At 59.2% G+C, this 22,760-nt stretch overlaps 1 protein-coding gene across 6 annotated transcripts in view; it reads right to left on the bottom strand.

The window, feature by feature from the left end:
- Nucleotides 1-6,547: 6,547 nt before the first annotated feature.
- LOC308253268 (post-GPI attachment to proteins factor 6-like) overlaps nucleotides 6,548-22,760 on the bottom strand; it is a 39,285-nt gene continuing 23,072 nt past the window's right edge. The window contains exons 1-14 of one of the 6 annotated variants that reach the window (XM_080678630.1): nucleotides 15,985-16,222; nucleotides 12,733-12,910; nucleotides 12,459-12,651; nucleotides 12,086-12,213; nucleotides 11,617-11,885; nucleotides 11,207-11,526; nucleotides 10,776-10,866; nucleotides 10,573-10,696; nucleotides 10,446-10,507; nucleotides 10,037-10,276; nucleotides 9,049-9,227; nucleotides 8,804-8,950; nucleotides 8,154-8,270; nucleotides 6,619-7,855 (exon numbers count right to left, since the gene is read on the bottom strand). In XM_080678630.1, the coding sequence (XP_080534756.1) occupies nucleotides 7,559-7,855; nucleotides 8,154-8,270; nucleotides 8,804-8,950; nucleotides 9,049-9,227; nucleotides 10,037-10,276; nucleotides 10,446-10,507; nucleotides 10,573-10,696; nucleotides 10,776-10,866; nucleotides 11,207-11,526; nucleotides 11,617-11,885; nucleotides 12,086-12,213; nucleotides 12,459-12,651; nucleotides 12,733-12,910; nucleotides 15,985-16,105 (2,466 nt within the window). In that variant the 5' untranslated portion in view covers nucleotides 16,106-16,222 and the 3' untranslated portion in view covers nucleotides 6,619-7,558. Of the gene's footprint in view, nucleotides 7,856-8,153; nucleotides 8,271-8,803; nucleotides 8,951-9,048; nucleotides 9,228-10,036; nucleotides 10,291-10,445; nucleotides 10,508-10,572; nucleotides 10,697-10,775; nucleotides 10,867-11,206; nucleotides 11,527-11,616; nucleotides 11,886-12,085; nucleotides 12,214-12,458; nucleotides 12,652-12,732; nucleotides 12,911-15,513; nucleotides 15,692-15,984; nucleotides 16,223-22,760 lie in introns of those variants that run through there. The other 5 variants (XM_080678631.1, XM_080678633.1, XM_080678632.1 and 2 more) reach the window with 5 other exon arrangements.

Genomic DNA, 22,760 nt, shown 5'->3' with positions numbered 1-22,760 from the left:
GGCCAGGTGGAGTCTTCGATGCTGCCTCCATGTGAACTCTAATGTGAAAGACCCTGCGAGCGATTTTCGGGACCAGAGTACGGTGGACTCATTCTGCCTCGTGCTGTTTCCTTTGTCACTCCTCCCATGGCCCTTCCTTGGGACATTTGGGGAGAGGGTCTCAGGATGAGGGTGCGGTTGTGCGTGTACGTGCATGTGGGGGTGCAGAGGGCAGGCTGGGCTGAGGGCAGGGCCTTGGCCATAAGAACAAAGGGCAGCAGGGAGCATGTCTACGTGTCCGCCTGTCTGCCTGTCCACCCGCCCACCCGCTTACCTCACCTGCCTGACTTTACGTGCCTGCCCACACCCCACCACCCTGTAGTCCGCCACGCTGGGCTTGGCCATGGTCTGAGCACCTTCAGCCACTCCAGGAAGTGAGTCCCTGCTCTTGGCCACTGTGTGGCTGGAGGTAGAGGCGTGACTCTAGGCTGCAGCTCAGGTTCCCACCACGGGTTAGCTGAGGCAGGGACCAGATGATGTCTCGGAGCCCTATGGTAGCCATGGCAACCAGCCCCTTCAGCTACCGCCACCCCCAAGCCACTCCTGACAGCTGAGGGGGCAGGCAGCACCGCTGATGGGTCCAGACGAGGGTCCCCTCAGAGGGTCAGATAGGCCTGGCTGGATGGTGGCTGTTCCTGCACTAGCTGTTAAATGTTTTCATGTGTGTGAGAGCTTCATGGATGTCCAGATCCCTGTCCCTCTCTCGGGACATGGCACAGGCTGCTCCATGCCCTGTCTGACTCCCCCCACCCACCCCAGTGGAGGCAGAAACAGTGTCCTTACAGCCCCTGCTAAGCGGAGGACTTCAGGTTAGGCTTGCCCCAGGGGCTGAAGGCCAGACCCAGGCTCCTGAGAAAATAATGGGTGAGAGCAACAGGAGGAAGAGCAGAAGGAGCTGCCCAGCCCAGGTGGACAGAGCCAGGCTTTTGATCCACCTCTGACCCCAAAGAGCCTGCCAGCGCTATCTCTGCCTGCTAACCTCTCCCCTGACTCTCATTGGTCTGTTGATCACACAAACACAATGACACAGCCCCTCAGCCTTCAAAGGCCCCAGCATAGCTCCGTTGCCCACAGACCTTGCACTACACCTGCAGGACTCTGGGGCTTGGGCCACACTAAGCGGACACCCTCCAACCCTGTGGAAATGTGCCACACACCTGTGACCTTGCACCTGCGCTTCCCTTGACCTGCACCCTTGGTGAGGCCTCCCCAGATGTCTCAAGACCAGGACTTCTCAGCAGGGGCACTACACAGCACCCTCCTGGGTGCTGCAGGGCATGGAGCACCCAAGAGCCATCCATACCTATCTCTGAAGTCCCTGGCCGGTCCAAAGGTTCCTGGATGCACACCACCCAGTCAGGCCCCATGAAGGCCACCTGAGCGCCCAGCTTCCTGGCCCAGGCCCAGCCCACACCTGCTGAACAGAAGGTTGTGTACGGAACAGCACAGGGCTGAGGCTCAGGGGGTCATCTGGCACAGGGCTCCAGCTTGGGGGCGGTTGGCGGGTGAGAAGAGGGGTTGGAAGGGAGTCTGGAGCCAGCAAAAGGTTCAAGGGAGTGAAGGTGGAGATGGGGTCCACACACAGGCCCAGGGAAGGGCAGACGGTGCACATGGGTGGCTCCTCTGAGATCCCAGCACCTGATAGGATGCAGGGCAGGGACCAAGGTGCCCAGGCCTCACCTGCTTTCTCCACATGCACTGCCAGGCAGCCAGGGCACACCAGAGCAGGACTCGAGCGCCACCCTCAGGATGCAGAGAGGAATAGAGCCTGGACTGGCCCCACCTTCCTGGGACTCAGACACCAGAATGAGACAGTGGACATAACACGGTCCTATGGCCACTCTTTGTAAGAGGCCTCTACTGGCCCAGTCCCGCGGGACCCCTCCCCAGTCCACAGCCAGTGATGGTCCTTCCTGTGTGCACAGCTGAGCCATGGCCCTTGACAGGAAGCTCACTGGTTGGGCTGTTGTCACGTAAGCACAGGGGCTCAGCCACTCCCTGGGACACGTGGGGATCAAGAGGGCTCTGAGCCGGCTGAGGGTCTGGTGCAGCTGCTGCAGGGATAGAGGTGGGGGCAGCACAGGGCAAGTCTGGCTTCTGCAGCTTTGACCTTGGTCAGTGCAAATGACCCCCCAATCCAGGGGCCTGAGGAGCTGCAAGGCCCCCTGTAGGGGGAACTGGAGGCTCTCAGAAGAGATCCACAGAGCCTGGTGGAGGTGTGGTTGATGGGGAAGAAATGAGGAAGGCAGCTTAGGGGCCCGACCAGGGCTGGAGGGAGGAATATATGGGGTAGGGGCATGTGGCCAGATGGGCCCCCCATGGCTCAGCTCTGGGTTCCATGTGAGCACAGACAGTCCATGCCCCCTCCCCAGCCCCACTCCCGGAAGGTGGAAGAGTATGACGGGTCCAGCCTGCCAGTTGTTGTTTTATTTGTGGTGGGGGGTGACCCTGTCAATCACTGAGGGCTTCTTAACTTGACTTGACTCTTGGCTGAGTCAAGGGTATTATGAGATTTGAGGAGACAGATGGATGCTGCCCCCTCCAAGAGAGCTCATGTTTTACAGATTCAGGGCCCAGGCCACACTCAGGTGCCGCCTCAGCCCAGCCTAGGTCACGGGGGACTGAGCCACCTACCGAAGCCACGGAGCGCCACCCGCTGGCCCACAGCACAGAACCAGGGGAGCAGGCCAGACAGGACTTGGACCTCTACCCTGGCCCCCAGTGCCGACAGGGAGCCTGATGCCCACGTTCACCCCCACCCCACCAGCCCCAGGTCCCTAGCAGGAGCCCCCTCTACCTGTGGTCTTCATTAAGGTGGAAAGCAGGTTAGTGAGGGGTGACTGAGAGCCAAGGTCAATGAACTGGGACACCAGGGGTGCACACCCCTGGGGGGACCCAGGTGACAGGCTGAGGGGCTGGAAAGGCATCAGCTTGATTCAGTTCAGGGCTGATGGGGATGGTGCTGTGGACATGAGCATGGGGGGCTGGCCCATCCAGACCACCACCAATCAGGGGCTGTAACTCAGACAACTGGGCTGGGCCACCAGAGCTGGGAGGGGCAGGGGCAGGCTGGGAATTGTCAGCTTTTGGTAAAAATTTTTAAATATTAAAAACTGCTCACGAAGTAGGGACATTACATGAGAGATCACTGATGTATGGGAGGCATGAGGACACGTGGAAGAGTATGGGACTGGGACAGTGACCCCAGCTATGAACAGAGATCTCAGGGACACATCCCGGGCTCTGACCCAGGCAGGCCCTGACGCTCGATGACCTCATGAGCCGTGGGATCTCCAGAGTGACCAGCCATGCCTACTGGCCAGTGCATGCCCCGCTGGCCCCACCACCAGAACACAACCCAGCTGTCGTCGCTTCCACATCACCCTTCAGGGGAGCCCAGCAGCCCTCAGCCAGTTGTCACGACCACATCAGGGGCACCCACTGTGCTCCTAGGGACCTGAATGGGTCTCAAGGCTGGACTTCCAGATAAGGGCCAGGGAAGAGGGCCAGGGCACCCCCAAATCTCAGAGAAGGAAAGGCCTCAAGGTGGCTGGCCCCAAATCAAGTTGTGAGTCAGCTGAGGGGACATAGATCACCGGCCCTGGGGCTGTGCTGACAGCTCTGGGAGAGGCTCTGCCATCCGCAGAGCCCTGAGGGCCCCCACCTCCGAGCTGGTGGGGGTGCCCACCACACCGAAGGGCATGCCAGCAAGGACACTGGTCCCTCCCAGAGCCAGGCCATGTTCCAGACCAGCAGGAAGTGAGTGGAGAGCCAAGCGCCACCTGCAGGATCGCAGGACTCTCTCAGGTGCTCAGGGTCCTCTCCAAGAGGAGAGAAAAACACCAAGCAAGCTGCTCCACTGCTCGCCTGGGGACCACCCTCCCCGCCATGCACAGCCTCTGGGCGGGGAAGGGGGGGAAGAGGGGGAGGCACAGAACATGCAGGAGAGCTCCGGTCCTCCAAGCAAAGCAGCACCTACATGGCCTGGCTCGGACTTCACTCGTCTGCCCCCCAAATGTGGTGAACCTGCCTCAACTGGGCCTCCGCAGGCGGAGGGGGTCCCTCAGAGGCAGCAAGAAGGCCCAGGCCTCCACAGAGTCCCCCCACCCACCCAGAAGCTTCCCAGCCAGACACACAAGAATGGCTCATCCACTGCCCACAAGTGGCTCCTCCACCGCCCAGACCATGCCCACAGTGCCAGGTCCATGGTGGGCTGGAGGACACAGGGACACTGAGCCTGGCTGCTAGGCTGGGGTTGGTCCCTCTGTGGTCGCCTCCAGGGCTCTCTCTGCACCGCTGACAGCTCAGCTCTTCCACGGAGACCTTGAACAGAGGGATGGGGCCCCAGGGGGCACTCTTGGGAGGGCAGAAACCCAGCTGCCTTTGGCCAAACATCAAGAGGAACTGAGGACTGGGCCCCTCAGGTTTGGCCACAGGGTCAAGTGAGGCTGCCTGCCCCTCCGCCCCGGTCAGAAGTAGTGGCCTGTCTATGAGAGGAGCCGCTTCCCCTGGGGATGGAGAGGGAACAGGGCTGCCCGCTGCTGAGCCATGGGTGGGGCTCTCTGCCCAGCAGTTGCCACAGGCTCCACAGCCTCCTATGGCACAGACACAGGAGGTCTCAACTGGGAAGACGGGGGGGTGGAGGGGTGGTGCTAAGCGGCTAAGTAAACATTGGTGTGGAGTCCAGCCCTCATCAGCGAGTCTTTCTGTTCCTGAGCCCATGAGATGGCCGGGGTGCAGGAGAGGGCCAGGACTGAGGGAGGGAATGTGCCATGTGGGACCCACCGGACTGTGGCTGTGCTGGGAGCTGGGCAGAGGCAGCCCTTTCCCAAGCCCACCTGGCGTGCAGCCCCCTGTCCGAGGCAGTGCACTCCCCACATCCATCTGCTATCTGTTGTGCCCCAAGAGGGTAGAGCCGCTGGCACTCACAGCTCACCTCGCAGCCTCCGGATGACAAGCCCCGGGCAGGCAGACAGGGGCAGGTGGGTAGGCCAGGTCAGTCCTGGGGCCCCGGAGGAGCACAAGTTCAAGCCCAAACCCTCACCTTGTGTTTGTCATAGATGGCAGCCTCCTCTCAGGGGGTCGGGTGCAGCTGTGGGGTGCTGTGGGGCAATGGGGTGCCTCGCTCCAGGCCTCCTTCAGGGTCTGGCAGGAAGCTCTGGGGCCGGTGCTGCTGGCAGGTTCCCCCCCCCCCGCCCCCACCATCCTCCGGCAGCCTGCAGGCCAGGGCAGGAAGGAGGAGCCAAGAGAGGGGAAGGAGGAGGAGGAGGGCCCAGGTGGGCCCCAGCGGGCAACAGTGCCACCCACAGCAACACTCTCCTGTGGGCAGAAAGCACCCCTTCCTGGGGCCGCCCCGAAAGGGGCATCGTCCCTTTCCCACTCCAGTGACCCTCCACTCCGGGGACCAGCGTACCCCTCTGACGGTCAACAGACCCTCTTGCCTTCAGGGTGAAGTCAGAGCCACGGGCCTCACGCTGAGCCTGGTGCGGTCACAGGCAGATCTCCTCCTGTGGCTCCCGCACCTTTTGTCCCCTCCCCGAGGGCGAGTCTTCATGTGCCACTGCTGCTCCCAGCAGACCAGGGGGCCCGGGGTGGACTCGGGACAGACCTGGCTGCCTGCCCAGTCAGCTCCCAGCCAGCTTGGCGCCCAGACCTCGCCGAGGTGGCTGGTGTGTGATCCAGACACAATACTCACACGAGCATAACTCCATTCCCCACAGGGACCAAGGCGGCCAGGGGGCCTCCCCAGGGCTCGGCAAGCCTCCGGGTGTAGCCCACCCGGGACACCTGCCCCAGGTGAGTGCACGTGCGAGGAGGGGATGGTGGTCAGGAGGTGTCAGAGGCAGACGGTGATCCAAGGTGGCAGGTGACTGCAGACCCGCCCCCCCCCCCCACACACACACACAGCTCCCCTCCTCCACCTGACCACGCCCCGCCTCTGCGCCCGCGGCGCCACCTGCTGCCCCCTCCCTGGCACTGGGCACCTTACCTGCACGCGCCTCGAAGGGGAGGTCACCACCTGCGAGCCTCCTGGACACGGTCCCCCTTAGGCTCTGAGGCACCTCCTGAGCCAGCGCGGAGCCCAGAGCAGCAAGCCCCGGGGAAGCCTCTCACCCACCTCGTTGTGCACGGGCCTGTGGCCCAGGAGCCGCCCGTGCTGCCTAGAGCCCCGCCGGGACCCACAGGGTAGTGGCTGGGAGCAGGGCTGAGCCAGGACTGCCCCATGAGGCCTGGAGGGCGCGTCTGCGCAGTTCCAGCGAAGGTGGTGCGGGGCGGTGGGGAGAGAGGGGGGAGAGGGCGGCCAGCGGACCCCGGACTCCAGGGGCCTGACCCCAACTGCGGGCGCGACCCCCACATCGCCCGGGCTGCTCTGCGAGGTACCAACTCTGGACCGACCACCGCCGCACCCTGAGTTCCTCTGGCCCCACCGAACCCAGAGTGTGCTGCGGCCCTCCATCCTGGGCATCTCCTTTCCCCAAAGCGAGCACGACACAATGTAAAAACTCTTGCCTTGAAATATAACTGTCGAATATCAAATTCACCCTCACAGCAAAATCAGAGCTACATAAAAATAAGTTGTCTTAAAATTTTTTACCCCCCAAAATCTCCACGTTTCCCCTAGAGAATGCCAGGGGCCCCGCAGGGCGACTGCACGTGGGGGGCCACCAGGGAGGGAAGCCCCAAGGGCCCGAGCCTGGCCTCAGTGACCCCACTTCCCCCGGTCTGCTCCACTCCCGCACACAGCCACCCACTCCTGCCTGGGGAAGGGGCAAGGCCCGCTCCTGGGGCAGCCATCTCCTGGGGCTCACCTCTGGGGGGAGGAGGCTGGGCCAGTCTCTCCAGCAGCCCTCACCACACCCGGCTTGGCTGTGCAGGTCAGCCATCGCCTCACTCCCCACAGCATCAGAGGAGGCCCCCACAAGGGCCCAGGGGAAGAGAGGGGCACAGGGCTAGGCAGAGTCCACCCTGCGCTGCTGGCACCCACCCGGCCGCTCGGTGCCTCCCAGGAACTCTTCTCAGGGGCCAGCAGCTTCACAGCTCAGAACTGAAGGCAGGGAAGGCAGGGCCCCCAGCCAGAGCCAGCCTCTCGCCTGCACCACGCATGGCAGCTCTCTGGTGGCCATGGTCACCTCTGCCCAGGCCAACAGCATCAGCAGGGGGCATGCCCATGCCCAACAGACTGGTATTCAGGGGCACAGCTCCCAGCCTCAGTGGTGTTGGGGCCAGTGGGAGGTGGCTCAAGCCTCCTCTGCCTCCTTGGGTTTCACATCACAGCCTCACAGGAGAACAGTGTGATGGGCGCATCTCTCTCCACGTCTCCAGTCATGCGCAGGCCAGCAGAACAGAGCTGCCCCCCCTGCCTTTGCGGGGGGGGGGGTCCTCTCCTCGGAAGGAGGAAGCAAATGGGTGCACAGGGCAATTTTATTCCGTAGAAATCCATCCGGACAGGGCCCCTCTCCCTCGGTGCCCCCTGCTGGAGAGGCTGCCACCAGAGCTGTGCGTGTCCCTAGCTGCTGCATCACGTCACCGTGTACAGCTCCTCCCGGTGGCTCTCACAGATCTGATAGTGGCAGGCGAGCCCCTGGGAGCAGGCCCAGGGCTCAGCATGCTTGTCCCGTGGGGGCAGCAGGAAAGCGGTGCTCCCCGCCAGCAGCATGTGCCAGATGCTGTGGGTATAGTAATAGTTGTCACTGGTCATCATAGAGGTGTAGATGGCAATGGCCATGGTGGCCATGGAGATGCCAGGCAGGAGGTAGAAGGCCCAGCGCTGCCAGGAGGGCGGGTAGCAGCGCCGCTGGTGCCCGCAGCGGTACACCTGGGGAGAACCATCGCCAGAGCATTGGCACGGGGCTGCAGCTGTACCTCCCAGGGGCCCGCCCACATCTGGGTAGCAGGACAAGGACGTGCAATACTCGTCAGGGGCTCCAGGGTATAGAGACCTGAGGCGTCCTCAGGCCCGGGCCACGGGCGAAGCCACACAAGGCCCTGAGCGCCAGTGCCAGGCCTCAGCGCACATGGAGGACTCCAACTCAGGACCAGCAACATGGCCAGAATCAGTGGGCAGCTCTCTCCTCCAGATTGCGGGGGCGGGGGAGTCTGTGGGAGCTCCTTACCCACATGGTGACCATGACCATGAAGGCGAAGAGACAAGGCCCCATCATGTTCCAGGCGCCCCTGCGGTCCAGCTGCAAGGTCATGGCGAACACCAGCGTGCCCAGGAGAAGCAGAACCTGAGCAAGACAGGGACGGCACAGGATCACGACCCCAGGCCAGGGCCGTTCATAACGGCCCAAGGTCCAGCAGGAGCGTGTGGCCTGGGCGTGCTGGACATCCTGCTACCCCCCACTGCCCCCAGCACCTGCCCACCCCCTCGGAGCAGCTGGCACACTGCTCTGCTCTGATGGTAGGGAGGGAGGCGCCCTCCTCTAGTTACTGATTCATCCTGAGGCTCAACTTAGCCAGGCAGGGCTCCGGGTCACATGTCTCCATCAGCCATGCCCGGCCGTGGCAGAAAAAGCCCCAAAGTGTTCTCAGTGCCCTGGGAGAGAAATGGGCTGGGAAGGCCCTTGCCTAACCCGTCTTCCACCTTCTTTCCCCAGAACCCTCCGAGCAGCCTGCACAGTCCCTTCCAGCGCCAGAGAGAGGGTCGTTATGAAAGATGGTTTCTCACAGCAGCAGCCAAACCCGCTTTCTGGTCTCTCCCTCAGCATTCAAGGCCTCTGCTTCCTCAGAGCCCAGCCTTGGGTGTCGGGAGGTCACTCACATATTTCAGGGCGGCCTTCAGCCGCGCCATGCAGAGGATGGTGGCCCAGATGGCCACCCCAGAGCCCAGGAAGTCGCAGTACTGCAGGGTGTCGTAGCTCAGGATGCACAGCACGGCCTCCCCCGGCTGGTCGCAGGCGTGATAGAACTACAGGGTGGGGGGCAGTGAGCAGAGACATGTGTGTGGGGGGGGACAGTGAGTGGACACACAGACCACCCCACCCCCCAAGGGAGCAGTCAGCACACCGTGGAGAAGAACATGGTGTAGGCGTAGACAGAGGCCTCCACCAGGAGGCAGCGGTGCACAGAGAGGGCGATGGGAGCCAGGAACACCAGGTTGCTGAGGGTGAGTAGGAGCACGGCCGCCCTCTGCTGGGCCAAGGTCTGGGCGGTGCTGTTGTCCGTGCAGCTCCACCCACGCCAGCCTGTGGGCAGGGCAATGCTGAGCGGGCTGAGGGTGGGCAGCTGAGGCCAGGCTAATGGGGGAGGCACTTCTGAACCCACGGCCTGCAGAGAAGTCCCTTTCTCACTGAGGACCAGGCTGGGACAGGTATGTATGTATAAGTGTGGGCATGTGTGGGCGGGTATAGGCTAGTGTGGGCAGACACAGATAGCTGTGGGGCAGGCATGGGCAGGTATATGGCACATATGGGCAGGTGTGGGATAGGTATGGGGCAGGTGTGGGATAGGTGTAGGGCAGGTGTGGGATAGGTGTAGGGCAGGTGTGGGATAGGTGTGGGGCAGGTGTGGGATAGGTGTGGGGCAGGTGTGGGATAGGTGTGGGGCAGGTGTGGGATAAGTGTAGGGCAGGTGTGGGATAGGTGTGGGGCAGGTGTGGGATAGGTGTGGGGCAGGTGTGGGATAGGTGTGGGGCAGGTGTGGGATAGGTGTGGGGCAGGTGTGGGATAGGTGTAGGGCAGGTGTGGGATAGGTGTGGGGCAGGTGTGGACAGGTAAGAGGCAGGTATGGAGCAGGTGCAGGCAGATGTGAATCAGGTGTGGGACATGTCTGTGGGCAGGTGTGGGCAGAGGAGGCCAGGTCAGGAGGCAGTACCATCTCTGGGGGTGCCTTTCTGCCTGGGGGATGGGAGGTACATGGCAGGAGTGAAGAGAAGGCAGCTGCCCTTGCTCGGTGAGGGTGCTCTCAGCCTGGGCAGTGACTGGGCTCCTGGAGGAAGGCACAGGGCTGAGAAGTCAGGGACAGGAGTGTCCGGAGGCTCCGGGCTGGCCCTCACCTGCCTTGCAGCTGCAGCCTGCATACAGGTAGCCATGTCTGCGCAGCAGGAGGCACTGGCCATATGGCCCACAGTCGTTCAAGCAGGGCACCAAGGACAAGGTGGTCTCCACGAGCACCGAGGCCTCCTCACAGCCCCTGGAGGAAGGGGGCCAGGAGGCCGGGCTGCGGGGTCTGCTGGCCAGCCTCCGCCATGGCTCCAGCGGCTCCTGAGCCCAGCAGTGAGGCCCGGCCCTGCGCCCTGGGAGACAGCAGCTGGGAGACACAGAAGCCAAGAGGCCCTTCCCCTCCGCACCACACTGCACCCCTGTCTCGGGCTGTCCTGAGCCAGGCCCCTTCCCTGTGTCCTGACTCCCAGGGCTGCCTGAGGAGGGGTGCCCATTGGAGAAGGGGAGTCCTTTGTAACTTACCTTGCGGCTTGTAGGAAGCTGGGTCACTTTCAGACTCAGACGCAGGCAGCCCAATCATGGCCCTGAACGCAATGACTCAACCACCGGTGCCTCTGGTGGCCCCACCCCAGCCCCCAAGTTTACTTACTCGGGACTCTGAGGGCACACGAGCTGCAGGGAGAGGTACCAGCTGTCTGTCTCTGGGTAGGGAATGATAAGGTGGGCCTTGCGAGACACGGTGCTCAAAGACAGGGGATACCCCTGGAAGAAGGCTGCAGGGGGAGCAGGAGGCCTGGTAAGAGGGGGCCGGAGGGGCTGGCGGGGTCCTCAGCCAGATGCTACTGCCCGTACCTGTGGTGCAGTTGAGCGCAGCGTTGAAGCTGAGGAAGGGCGAGGCAGCGTTCACGCAGACCTTTACCCAGGTGTTGTTGGAAATCACACTCTACAAGGGGAGGCCGCACACATCAGCCCAAGTTCCCACTGTCTGTGGCTCCACTGGCCCAGGGCCCCCCAGGACCCTCCCCTCCAGCCCAGCAACACCCAGCCTCTGATCCCGCCCGCAGTCCCATTTCCTCAGGCACAGCCCTCAACCTGCTGACAGGGGCCTGTAAAACAGGCCTCCCTTTCTGCAAGGGGTGCCCCCTACCTGGCCCAATGCCTATTGGGGCCATTCTGTGGCCTGAAAGGCCACCCCAGTGTCCATGATAAAGTCAATGCCTGAAGGCTAAGCAGCCTCTCAGCCTGGACCTCTGAGCCCCGAGCTGCGCGGGGCCAAGCCCCACCTCGTTGGCCCACAGGGCGATGGTGAGGGAGCCCCCGCTGTCCATGCCCGTGCTCAGCTGCAGCCGTACCACCGCAGGCACGCCTGACTGCACCAGCACTGAGGCCCTGTCCGGGGGCCTGAAGTGCACAGACATCACGTCCACGTCTTCCCGCATGGCCTGGTAGCTCAGGAGGCAGAAGGGGCTGCCGCCCACACGGCTGCTCCTGCCCATGCCCCGCGAGCTAGGCCCCGGGGTCAGCAGACCGGTGGACGCGTTGCAGCTCTGGTTTGGACTGTTCTGCAGAAGATGCTGGAAGTTTATGATCAAAGGCCTGCAGGCTGTCAGGAGGACAAGGGCCCTGCTGGAGAAAGGGCTGGGGACCGAAGGCAGGGCAGAGCCACCCCCAGCCTGCCTCCCCATCAGCCCACCTGTGAGAGAAGCTACAGTGCTGAAAGCCACCAATACGTGAGGCCCTGCCAGGCTCTTGGCTGTCACTTGCAACCACCGGTCCCAGGGCGGGGAGGGCAACAGCAGGTGGCAGGCCTGGGTGGGGCCACTGCAGGTGAGCACCTTCTGGAAGTTGCTGGGCAGGGTAGCTGAGCCCACGGTGAGGCGCACGGGGCAGCCTCGGCTCCCGTTGGACACACAGCCCTGCAGCTCCAGCCGCAGTTCCTGGGTGAACTCGGGGATGAAGATTCTGTAGCCAAGGGGGTCAGATCGCTCAGGCTTTGTGGCTTCCAGTGACCTCTCCTCACTGGTCACACTCACGGTGGTTGCCCCACTTCCCAGTAAGACCCCAAGTCTCAGGACCCAGCCTCTCTCACCCGCAGGGGGAGGAAGTGGTAACACCCACCCCGTCAAACCCAGAGGCTGAGCCCCCACCAAGCCCTCACTCACTTGAGGTAGCTGGGGTGGGAGAGGAGGGTCTGTGGAAAGGGTGTGTTGGGCTCCAGGATGGAGACCTCGACTACCCGCACGACAAGCATGTCAGGCTGGAAGATGTAGGCACAGGTGGGAATAAAGCCCTAGGGAGAGAAGAAGAGGTGTGTGTGTGGCGGGGGGGGGGGGGGGGGGGGAGGGTGGAGAATTTCGTGGGCATGGGATGGGGCAGGAGCAGAGAGCCCAGATCGGGGGTGGGCTAGGTTGGGGTGGGGGAGGCCAGGCTGGAGCAGGGCCTTGGCAGGGTCTGCCCCAAGGAGGTAAATGACAGGGACCAGCCATTCCCACACAGGTGTGTCCTGCCCCTCCATCAGGAGAGCAGACCCCTCACCTTCACCTCAATCTTCTGGGATGAGGGGGGCAGGTGGGCAGCCACAAACCAGTCTCCAGGCGCTGGGTGGGAGACGTTGATGGAAGCATTGCTCTGCAGCATCTTGATGAGGAAGGAGGGCTGTACGGAGGTGTTGGCAGGGAAGCTGGTACCCAGGGGGTTGATGACGGGAGGAGCGCCATAGCGGAAGTACCTGGAGGGGGGGACAGCAGGGCAGGCATCGGATGCGGGCGCTGGGCCGGGGCGGGCGCTGGGCCGGTGGGCGGGCACCTACACGGTGATCTCCAGGTTCGCACAGGTGGGGCCGCCGCCCTGGGACACCTTCAGCAGCCAGCGCAGCAGCACGGTATCGGGGGGCACTTGGAAGCGGAAGAGTCTGGCGCTGCCGTACCAGCTGTAGAAGGACAGCTTCTGCGGGGACTGCGAGAACTGCTCAGACACCAGCCTGATGTCTGCGGGGAGAGGGCACTGTCAGCCAGACCAGGGGTGCCTCCACCTCCATGTCAGGGGGAGACAGGGGACTCAGCCCTTCTGCCCCCGCATGGCCACAGAGAGAAAGGACAAGGGGAGCCATGGTGGGTTGGGCTGGAGCCCCTGGGGTGCCAGCCCTCCAACTCTGACCTAGGCAAAGGTTACAGTTCCCCTCCAGCCCTGGCAGTTGCTTCTGGCAACTGGTCCCACTTGACAGGTGAGGGAGTTCAGGTCTGGAGGCTGGCCACCTGCTCAGGCCCATGATGACTTGGGACACAGCTGGACCGATGCCTGAGTCCCCTCACCCGGAGAGGTGGCAAGCAGAGACCTGGGGTGGAAGCCTGGCCAGCCGTGGGGACCAGGGGACAGCTGGCCCCCATTTCCTATGGCCATGTGCCCATACTGAGTGGCACAGGGATAAGGTAGGTCTATGGCAGACAGACCACCCAGGGCCTCACCCAGGCCTCAGTCCCTGCAGCAACTCTCAGCGCCCCCACCTCTCTGGCCCCAGTCCCTTGCTCCCCTCCCCTACATACTCCAAAAACTTGCCCTCACTGCTCACTCCCTATCATACCAGCTTTTCCTGGAGCAGCTTTGAGCACCTTCTGAGACTCAGCACAGAGGTCTAGGCCCCAACCGACCAGGGCACAACCTGCATGAGGGCCTGTGCCCAGGTCCCACAGTGAAATGACCTGCCCCGGGAGCGGGTGAGGGTGCCCACCCTGGCCCCGTCCTGGGCTCCACAGGATATGCACACACTGCCATCCTGTGGGTGGGAGACCAGGCCTGGGCCGGGCCACCAGATGCCCGAGCTGGGTGGCAGGGATCCTGGCCCCAGTACCAGCCTCGCGACCCGTGTGACCTTGAGTGTCCCTCCCGCCTCTGGGTCACAGTTTCCTCATGATTCAGCAAAAGTGAACAGCACCTCCCTTTGGGGGCCCCTCCCTCCAAGGTCAGTGGATGTTAAAGTGCTTCTGGAAGAAATGCACTGTGGACACAGCAGGGTGCGGCCTCACTCTCCTCCAGGCTGGGGGTGCCTCCCTCTTCCCTGCGGGGAGAGTCGCTGCTCACACAACACAGCAGCAGGCCCTGGGCCCTCAGTAAGAGAGCCAGGTGAGCAGCTCCCTTGCAAAGCCGGGTCTGAGCTCCAGAAGAGCCCAACGTGGGGGCGAGGCTCCACATAGGGCGCACGCCAGGCTTCCCTGCTGTCTGCGGGCCACCAGGTCCCACTCACCAGGCTGTGGCCCGCGGAGGCTAGGAGCCACTGAATTGCACAGACTTCTCCGGAGGCCCCTGCAGACCCTGGGGTAACATGAGGGCCAGAAACCTAAGTGCTGGGAGGTGAGGATAGCTCCCCACCCACCTCAGGGGGGACATCTGGGGGCTTAGAGAAACAGTCAGGCTTTGAGTGGGCCCCTAAGGGGAGGTCACACGCAGAGTGCAGCCCCTGACTGAGAGAGGCCAGCCTCGGGCCTGCCAGCCCTGGAGCACCAGCCTGAGGACACCTGGAGCCCAGCTGGTAGCTGGGAAGTTTCAGCAGGTGCACAAGAGATCAGAGACAGGCCCAAGGTAACCCTAAGATGCAGTGTTCCCCACTCCCGGGTCTACACAGCCCCTCCCAGCACTATCCCCCCCACCCCCCGCCAATCTCTGCAGTCCCATCTCCCTGCCCCAGATGCTCAGTTACCTTGGTGAACAAACCCGGTCATGAACACATCAGCCTGAGCCAGATGTGGAAGGCACATCTCTGATAACAGGGAGCAAGGGCCATGCACCCCGCCCTGCCCCACGGCCCTCTCCAAGGACACAGGGCTCCGGGAGGACAAAGAAAGTCCTTGAACCTGGGTGAGGGCACCCTGTCCCACACTCTCCACACCAGGACCCAGGACCCGGCACTCCCATCGTTCCCAGAAGCCAGGGCTGCACGGCTGGCTGCCCTGGAGCAGGCCTGGGAGGTGAGGGCTGCCCCAGGTTTCCATCTCCATAAATCGCCCACCAGTGACCCTTCACCCCATCCCTACCTCAGATGGAAAAAAAGGAGAAAATAAGGGTGGCAGTATCTAACGGAGCAACTTAATCAGTAGTCATCTCCAGGAAACTGCCTTGCATCTCAAGCTCAGAAACCAGAGGCGCAGTACTCAAAAAAACGGGAGCTTGGAGGAGCAAGATGTCAGGAAGGGAGGAGGGGCTGAGAGCACAAAATCCAGGGAGCTCTCCCAGGCTGTGCTGGATCTGCCGTCTAACTGCTTGGGGAGGTGGCACCTGGGCCCTGGCCGCCCTGCCAGCCTGGCCACATGGCCCCACTGGAGTCCCAGGCCATAGGCGTCAGGGGAGTTCACTCAACACCCCCAGGCCCCGGGCAGAGCCCCATGGGCCACCGTCCCGGGTCTCGGAAGGCTGGGGCCTCTCAAAGGTGCAGAAATGCAAATAGAGGGACGCAAGTTCGCCGACACAGTAAAGTGCGCTTTTCCCCAAAGCACCCTCTCCCACCCGGCTCCTGGGGCGCCTGCCAGTCCCCCGAGAAGCCGGCTGTGAAAGTGACTGCACTGGGGCTGGAGGTCACCGTGGGAGGGGTGATACCCACCTGGGCTCCTACTCCAGGGTCTATGCAACTTTCTCCCAACTCTGTCCCTTCTTCCAACCAGACGGGGGACCCCTGGCATCACACTGCCTAACCCTTCTTTTCAGCGGCCTCTCAGCTGGGTCCCCGCAGACCCCAAGGCCCAGCGAACGATCGTCATTCCGACCCGAAGGTGTTGGAGAAGGAAAAGAGAAGGGAGGGCGCCTCCCAGGGGCCCGTTTGCCCGAACCTCGCCCTGGGGACAGAGGAGGGTAGAACGCGTCCTTTACACCCCGCCCGCCCGCCCAGGCAAAGGGACTGACCTGAGCCCCCCAACCCGGAGTGGGGACCTGGGCACTGCGCCCGCGCCAGATGAGCGCACAGGTGCCCCGGGTCAGAGCATAGGTGCCCCGGTGACTCACAATCCCGGCCCCGCCCCCCGCCCCTCGCCCCTCGACCGCGCCGTGCTGGGATGGCGCCCACGCGCCCGCTCACCGCTGTGGCCGCCGTCGCCCGCCGCGGCCGGAGGGGGCCGAGCGAGCAGCAGCAGCAGCAGCGGCCCCGCCACCGCCGCCGCCCGCGCCGCGCCCCCGGTCCAGGTCCCAGCCCGGCCCATGGCTGTGCGCTCGGCCCGGCGCTACTCGGACTGTGTCCCCGACCGCCTGCCCCCGCCGCCCGGGCAGCCGCCGCCGCCACTCCGAGCCCTGCCGCCGCCCCAGGCTCCCATCGTCCCGGCCGGTCCCCGACACCACGCCTGGCACTTCCGCCCACCAGGCCCCGCCCCGCCCCGCCGGGAGCTGCAGAGGAGCCGGGGGACGCGGAGCGCGGAGCGAGGGGCGCGGGGAGCGCGCAGCGAAGGGATAGGGATGCGAAGGAGGTCGCGGGCGGGGGGTGCGACCGGGTGGGGCGGGGCGGGGTCAATGCGGGGTCAGGGGCACCGCGGGACCGGGGGCGATGTGGGGTCAGGGGCCATATGGGGTCAGGAACCATATGGGGACCAGGGGCAGCGCGGAGCGGGGCGCGATGCTGATTCTGGAGGGACTCGGGGACCCGGCGACGCGGGGCCGGTTGGGGGGTATGGGAAGGGGAAGTAAACGCGGTCCTGAGCCATTGTGGGGGTGCGTGGGCACGGGCGGGCGTGCGGAGAAAAGTGGGCCAGAAGGCGGTCGCAGATTGGGGCAGACTGGGAACCGCGCGCACAGCCTGGATGTGGCGGGAATTCTAAGCGTGAACTAGACCGCGCGAGAGGTGCCTGGCGGAAGGAAGGATTAGAGAGCCCCAAACCTTCCTGGAGGCGCTGGGTGGCCCCACGCGACGCGAGTCAGACTCGCGGGGGTATTTGGGGGGGGCGCAAAGGGGCTCTGGCGGAGACGCCCCCACTTCTGCCTCCAGTGCTGGGCCTGCATCTCCCAGGGCTGGGCCGCTGGCTGTCACTCCACAAGGGAGCTACCAGTGAGAGTAAAAAAACCCACAAAAACAAAACAAAACAAAAAAACCCCAAACACACAGATGAAGGATGAAAGGCTCCGTGGTGTCAGCTTAAGAAACATTCAAACCTGCGAAGAATATCTGTGAGTTTATTTGAGCCAAACCCTCCACAACTGCAGGAAGTAAAAGCAGATGGAGATAGTGTAAGGTCCGGGGCTGGGAAAGCAGGAACTTTCCCGATCCCAGCCCCGCTGAGTTGGACAAGCCACAGCCGTGCTGGCGCCCTGCTGGACAATAAATAACCTCCCGAGACTTCTCAAGGATGGCCAGAGTGTAGCTGTACCAGCTTCCAGCTTCATAAATCACCCACCACAAGCTACCTCAGATAAGCTACCTCGAATAAAACTGATTGGTTCAACAGCAGCATAAAGGAACTCTGCCAGGCACAGGCGGGTGTGACTCCCCCGCCTGTGCTCTTCGACTGCCGGACCTCACCGGAGAGCTTTCAATATACGCGATCTTTCGCTTTTACCCTGCTTGTGTTGGTCAACTTATTGGCTTCGGTCAGATTAAAGCTTACATCTCTGATTAAACCTTACAGATAGTGCTCCAGAGAATGGCAGGTTTGCACTTGTTTTATTAATTACATCAAAGAGGAGGCTGAACGGGTTACATGAACTCCATTGGCCATAGGTTAGTGCAGCCGTGGGCAACCTACGGCCAGCGGGCCAGATCCGGCCCATTAGGCGGTTCTATCCCACCTGCGGAGCCGAAAGAGCCGAGGGTTCTCTTGCTCTCCCCTCCGCTCCTTCACCAGCAGCAGTGTTAACATGGCAACGTCGGGAAACACGGCCGCAGCTCCTTCTTCTGAGTGGGAGGATTTATATCCGCCCATTCAGTAGAAGGAACAACCTCTCAATCTTCCAGAGGCTCCTTGTAATGCCCCCGGACGCGTGTCCGGACATCACCCTGGGAATGCGTAGACACGTTATCGTGGTGATGTAGGGAGACACGCCCCTGGAGAGCATGGTATCAGAACCTTTCTGAGGTAAGATTAAGAGCTCTACTCAAACACAATTTTTTCCTGTTCACACATTCTGTACATCACAATGACTTGTTAATAAAACAACAAAGACTTTCAGCTTTTAGGGCTTGTATCCATTGCAGTTTTTTTTTCCCACTGCGGACGCGCACAGCAGGGAAAAAGACACAAGAGGACATGTCACACTAGCCATGCTGCGGCTGCATTTTTTTGCTGATACGGATGCGGTATCAGAAACGCTACCGTGGCCACTAACCGCATGTGTTAGCGGCAAAACAAATGCATTTTGTGCTGCGTTTGCTTCTCCCCCTTGCGCCTGTAAAAATGCGTGCTACAGGGCATTTGTGTCAACATGCACCACTGCAAACATGATGGAAACCTGTGTACCCTGCATTAACCCTAGCTGCGCTGCATTGCAGTACTGCACCACACTGCAACGGCAGCACGGCTAGTGTGAACGAACCCTAATTCAGTGGGTTGAACAAAAAGATTGTATAGAAATGTGATGAACTAAAGATTTTATTACAAAATCGCTTAATTTCAGGGTTTCAGAAGTAATTGGACAAATGAAAAACTGAAAATCAAATGTTCATATCTAATACTTGGATGAAACCCTTTCCTGGTAATGACAGCCTGAAGTCTTGTACTTATGGACATCACCAGATGCTGGGTTTTCTCCTTTGTAATGCTCTGCCAGGCTGTCACAGTAGGGGTATATATATAAATATCCTGCCATTTCCAGCTTTTAATAAGAAAAACTGTTGCAATGGGCATTTAAAAGTGGCACTTGGTTGTTTTTATAGAGTCCAGTGTATGCAATCTGACATTGATAATGGGCTCTTTCACACTACACATTTTGTTCTTTTCTATTTGTTTTAGTTTTAAATTATTTTATTATATTTAAGTTTAATTTGAAAGGCTTTTGTACCTTTCCTTTGTTAGGCAATTTTATTTTGCCTTTGCCATCTTCAATATAAGGTATGTTATTGGGCTATGATTCCTCCATTTTTTGAAGTTTCAAATTATTATAATTAGTGTTTACATTCTTCTTGTTAAAATGTTTGCAATGAATAAAACTATTGAAATAAAAAAAAAGAAGACCGTACCCTTTTATGTAATGATGTTTACTTTGAATTTATATTAGTTCACACAAACACTCCATCCATGCTTTTGTTCCGGCCCTCCGGTCCAGTTTAAGAACCCATTGTGGCCCTCGAGTCAAAAAGTTTGCCCACCCCTGGGTTAGGGGGTGGGAGAAAGCAAAATGGGGGAACTCTGGGACTGGATAAAAAGTAAAATGATAGACACACACTCCTTTTACATAGGTGGGTGCAGGATAGTTAACAGGCAGCGATTACCTCAATAACAATGAGGGGATTTGTGGTCTCCGCAGAGCGCTGCCTGTGCTTTGAGGGGTCTGGAAAAAGGAAAATTACTTAGACATTCCAACGATGTGTTATCAAGGATGCAGAAAGACAATCGACTCAGTTCAGGTAAAGATGGCTCTTTGTCAGGGAAGATACAGGCCTAGGACATGACTACCAACCATAAACTTTTTTTTTTTTTAAATATATTTTATTGATATTTTACAGAGAGGAAGGGAGAGGGATAGAGAGCTAGAAACATCGATGAGAGAGAAACATCGATCAGCTGCCTCCTGCACACCTCCCACTGGGGATGTGCCCGCAACCAAGGTACATGCCCTGGACCGGAATCGAACCCGGGACCCTTCAGTCCGCAGGCTGATGCTCTATCCACTGAGCCAAACCGGTTTCGGCCCAACCATAAACTTTTAATTAAAAAGTTTTAATTTCAGACCATACCGTATGGTCACTTTAGGTCTTTGAGTTCGTAAGGCTGCCACACACGGAGCCCCTTTCATTCACAGTGGACATGTGGGAACGTCACAGTGGTGAGTGGGACTAACTCCTCGTCCTTTACACCAGGACCCCAAACACGAAGGATTTACCTGTAAACAGGAAATGCTCAGAGGCTAGAAGAAAACTTGGGTAAGAAGGGAGTCTTGGGGAAGCGAAGGCATTTCTAAATATGGCCCCAAACTCAGAAGTCTTTAGAGGCAAGACTGGAAAACTCAACTAGGTGAAAATGTTAAAAAACAAGCCATGAACCAGAGAGGATGCACTTGGCCCTGGTATTACAAAGGGCCAATCTTACTAAGATTAATAATAAAGAGCTCCTACACATCAAAGAGAAAATGCCCACCCTCCCACACAAAACCATCGAATATTCCTGGAAAGGAAATGCAAATGAACAGGAGCCGGCTCCCTTCTCCCTCCTTAGAAATTTAAATTCAAATTAAAAAGCTGCCCTTTTTTCTTTCACCTAACAAATCTGCAAAGATCAGAACCTGAAGGGTGACACTCTGAGCCTCTGAATATGTAGCCTCCCCCAGTTACCCTCTGGGGTGCCTTTTCCCTGGAGACGTTCCCAGCAGTTTACCCAGATCTTGGTCCTCAGGGTATGGTCATTTGATTCGTGAATTCCCACACCGTGACTCCAACACTGTCCTGCACAAGGAAGCTGGAAGCTCTGTGTTCTGGTTGGAAATGATCTACCCATCACTATAGCTCAGCAAAGGAAAGGGCAGAGTGTGTTCACAAAGCTACCACTTTTATAGGAAATTTAAACAAAACCAGAAGAAGCCCACACTATTTTATTTGCATGTTTCAAAGGCATGAATGATTGCAAGTGTCAGCAGTTTGCCCTGGAGGCGGGAAACCGGTGGCTAGGGATGGGGGTGGGGTGTTGCTATGCTTGTTTATACCTTTTGGACTTTATACTGGGTTTGGGGAGTGAGGGCTCACTAGAGGGGAGAAAGGAGGAGCTGACCCATCAAGCCAGAAGGGGTGGAGGATGGAGGCCTGGGGAGGGAGGAAGTCAGAGTGTTCACTACAGAGCCATTTCTCCTTGGGCATCCTGCAAGCCCCTCACCCTGGCAGCAGGGGTTGGGGTAGAGGGGGTGGGGCAGCGCTTCTGCTGCTCTGAATGTGAAGGGACGGAGGCCAGCTCCAGGTTTGGCTGTGAGTTTAGTGCACTGTGCTGACCAATCATGCTGGGGACGTTCTATCCAAGCCCACCCCTGCCCCAGGCTGAGCTCTGAGGCCCCTCACCAGCCCTTATTTCTCCTAGGGCCTCCCTGAGCGTCCCCCCTCAGTGTGAGGTCCCTATGCCCAGGTTCCCTACCAGGGAGGAGGGGAGACAGAAGATGCCCCCTACCCCCACCCCAATGCTCCATCTAGGGGGCTGGCTAACTTGTAAATGGACAAGGAGCCCTAGATTGGAGAACGGAGACCTCTGCTAAGTAACTGCATTGCCATGGCAAGAACCCTGGAACCCACCTTGAGGGGCTTTACATTCAAGATGGGCAACGGAGGCCCAGCCACAGAGGGTTCTGCCGAGAGGCATTTACTTATACACAATTCTGTATTCTGTCTCACAGCATACAGCAAAAGAAACTCCAACTAGATCAGATGGTCAACTGCCAAGAATAAAATGACTCAAATGTTTTAAAGGAGACTTAGAACACATCCCTTAGAATACAGAGATGGGAAAGAATATCTTAAGCAAGATGGGTAGGGAACTGGGCAAACTATGAAGGAAAAGTTACTTATTTGGCTACATTAAAGAAATGTTATCCTATATAATAAAAGGCTAATATGCAAATTGTCCCCTTGGGAGTTCTACCAACCAGTTGGACCGCTTGCTATGATGCACGCTAACCAGCAGAGGGCGGCACGGAACAAAGGAAGGCCCCGGGTGGCAGCTGGCAGCAAGGGGAAGGAAGGCCCCCTGATCAGCCCTGATTGCAAGCCAGGCCTAGGGACCCTACCCATGCACCAATTTAGTGCACTGGACCTCTAGTGTAAGTATAAGTATGAAAGTAAACAGCAGGATACAAGTCATCGATTAAGTCAAAAGGCAAATGGGTGAAAATATGTCCTATGCATGTGATAAAGTGATGCTGGAGGAATGGATGGGCCAGATTTCCCAGACGGGAGTGGGAATGAGGTCCTTGCCATATCTTCAGAAAATGAATGTCCTAAGATTTGCACAGGAGGATGGGATATGGAAGGAGGTCTTAATGGCGTGGAGTTACATTTCCTGGGTTCCAATGTCTTCTGCCCCTTAAGCCAGTCCTGGAAAGGGTGCACTGGGGTTTCAGCAGAGCCAGAAGCAAGGCCAGTATCCAGAGCTTCCGTCCAATGATGCAGCTGGGTGTGGTTCTGCATCCTGCTAATTAAAGTCTGTTAGTCCAGGTATGAAGTCCAGCATGGCCCTGCACCATGTGGGTACAGGAGAGCACACCCCCTGCCACAGGAGCCCAAAGAGGGAGAAGAGAGTGCAGGGTGAGTTACTTGGCAGTTTAAATATTCAGGTATTGTGCTTGCAATAGCCCCTCCATCCTGGCCATTACCTGCTCCCAGGTGTGACAGACAGGTAGGCACCTTCCCATGTCACTCAGACCTCACTGGGCATGCATCTTTTGTCCAGTCGCTTCCCCCAGTGATTAGCGGCAAACAGGCTTGGGAAGTGTTACATGCAGCTTTGGGCAAAGCTGTATAAATGACATATCTATGTTATTTGGTCTCCCCTTTCTCCTTTCCTGTTAAATATTAACCAGATTATTACAACGATATCAAAAGGATTAATATACTCTTAAGACAGAAAGGAAATTTACACACTGAAAAAAGACCCAAAAGAAAAACTGACATAGGATATATAAAGTTAGTTTACAGAAGAAAATGAGAAAAGATGCAAATGGCATGCAACATATGAAATG

The sequence above is a fragment of the Plecotus auritus genome (genome assembly GCF_963455305.1).
Source record: "Plecotus auritus genome assembly, chromosome: 7".
NCBI classification, from domain to species: Eukaryota; Metazoa; Chordata; class Mammalia; order Chiroptera; family Vespertilionidae; genus Plecotus; species Plecotus auritus.
This window is presented reverse-complemented; position numbering and strand designations above follow the sequence as displayed.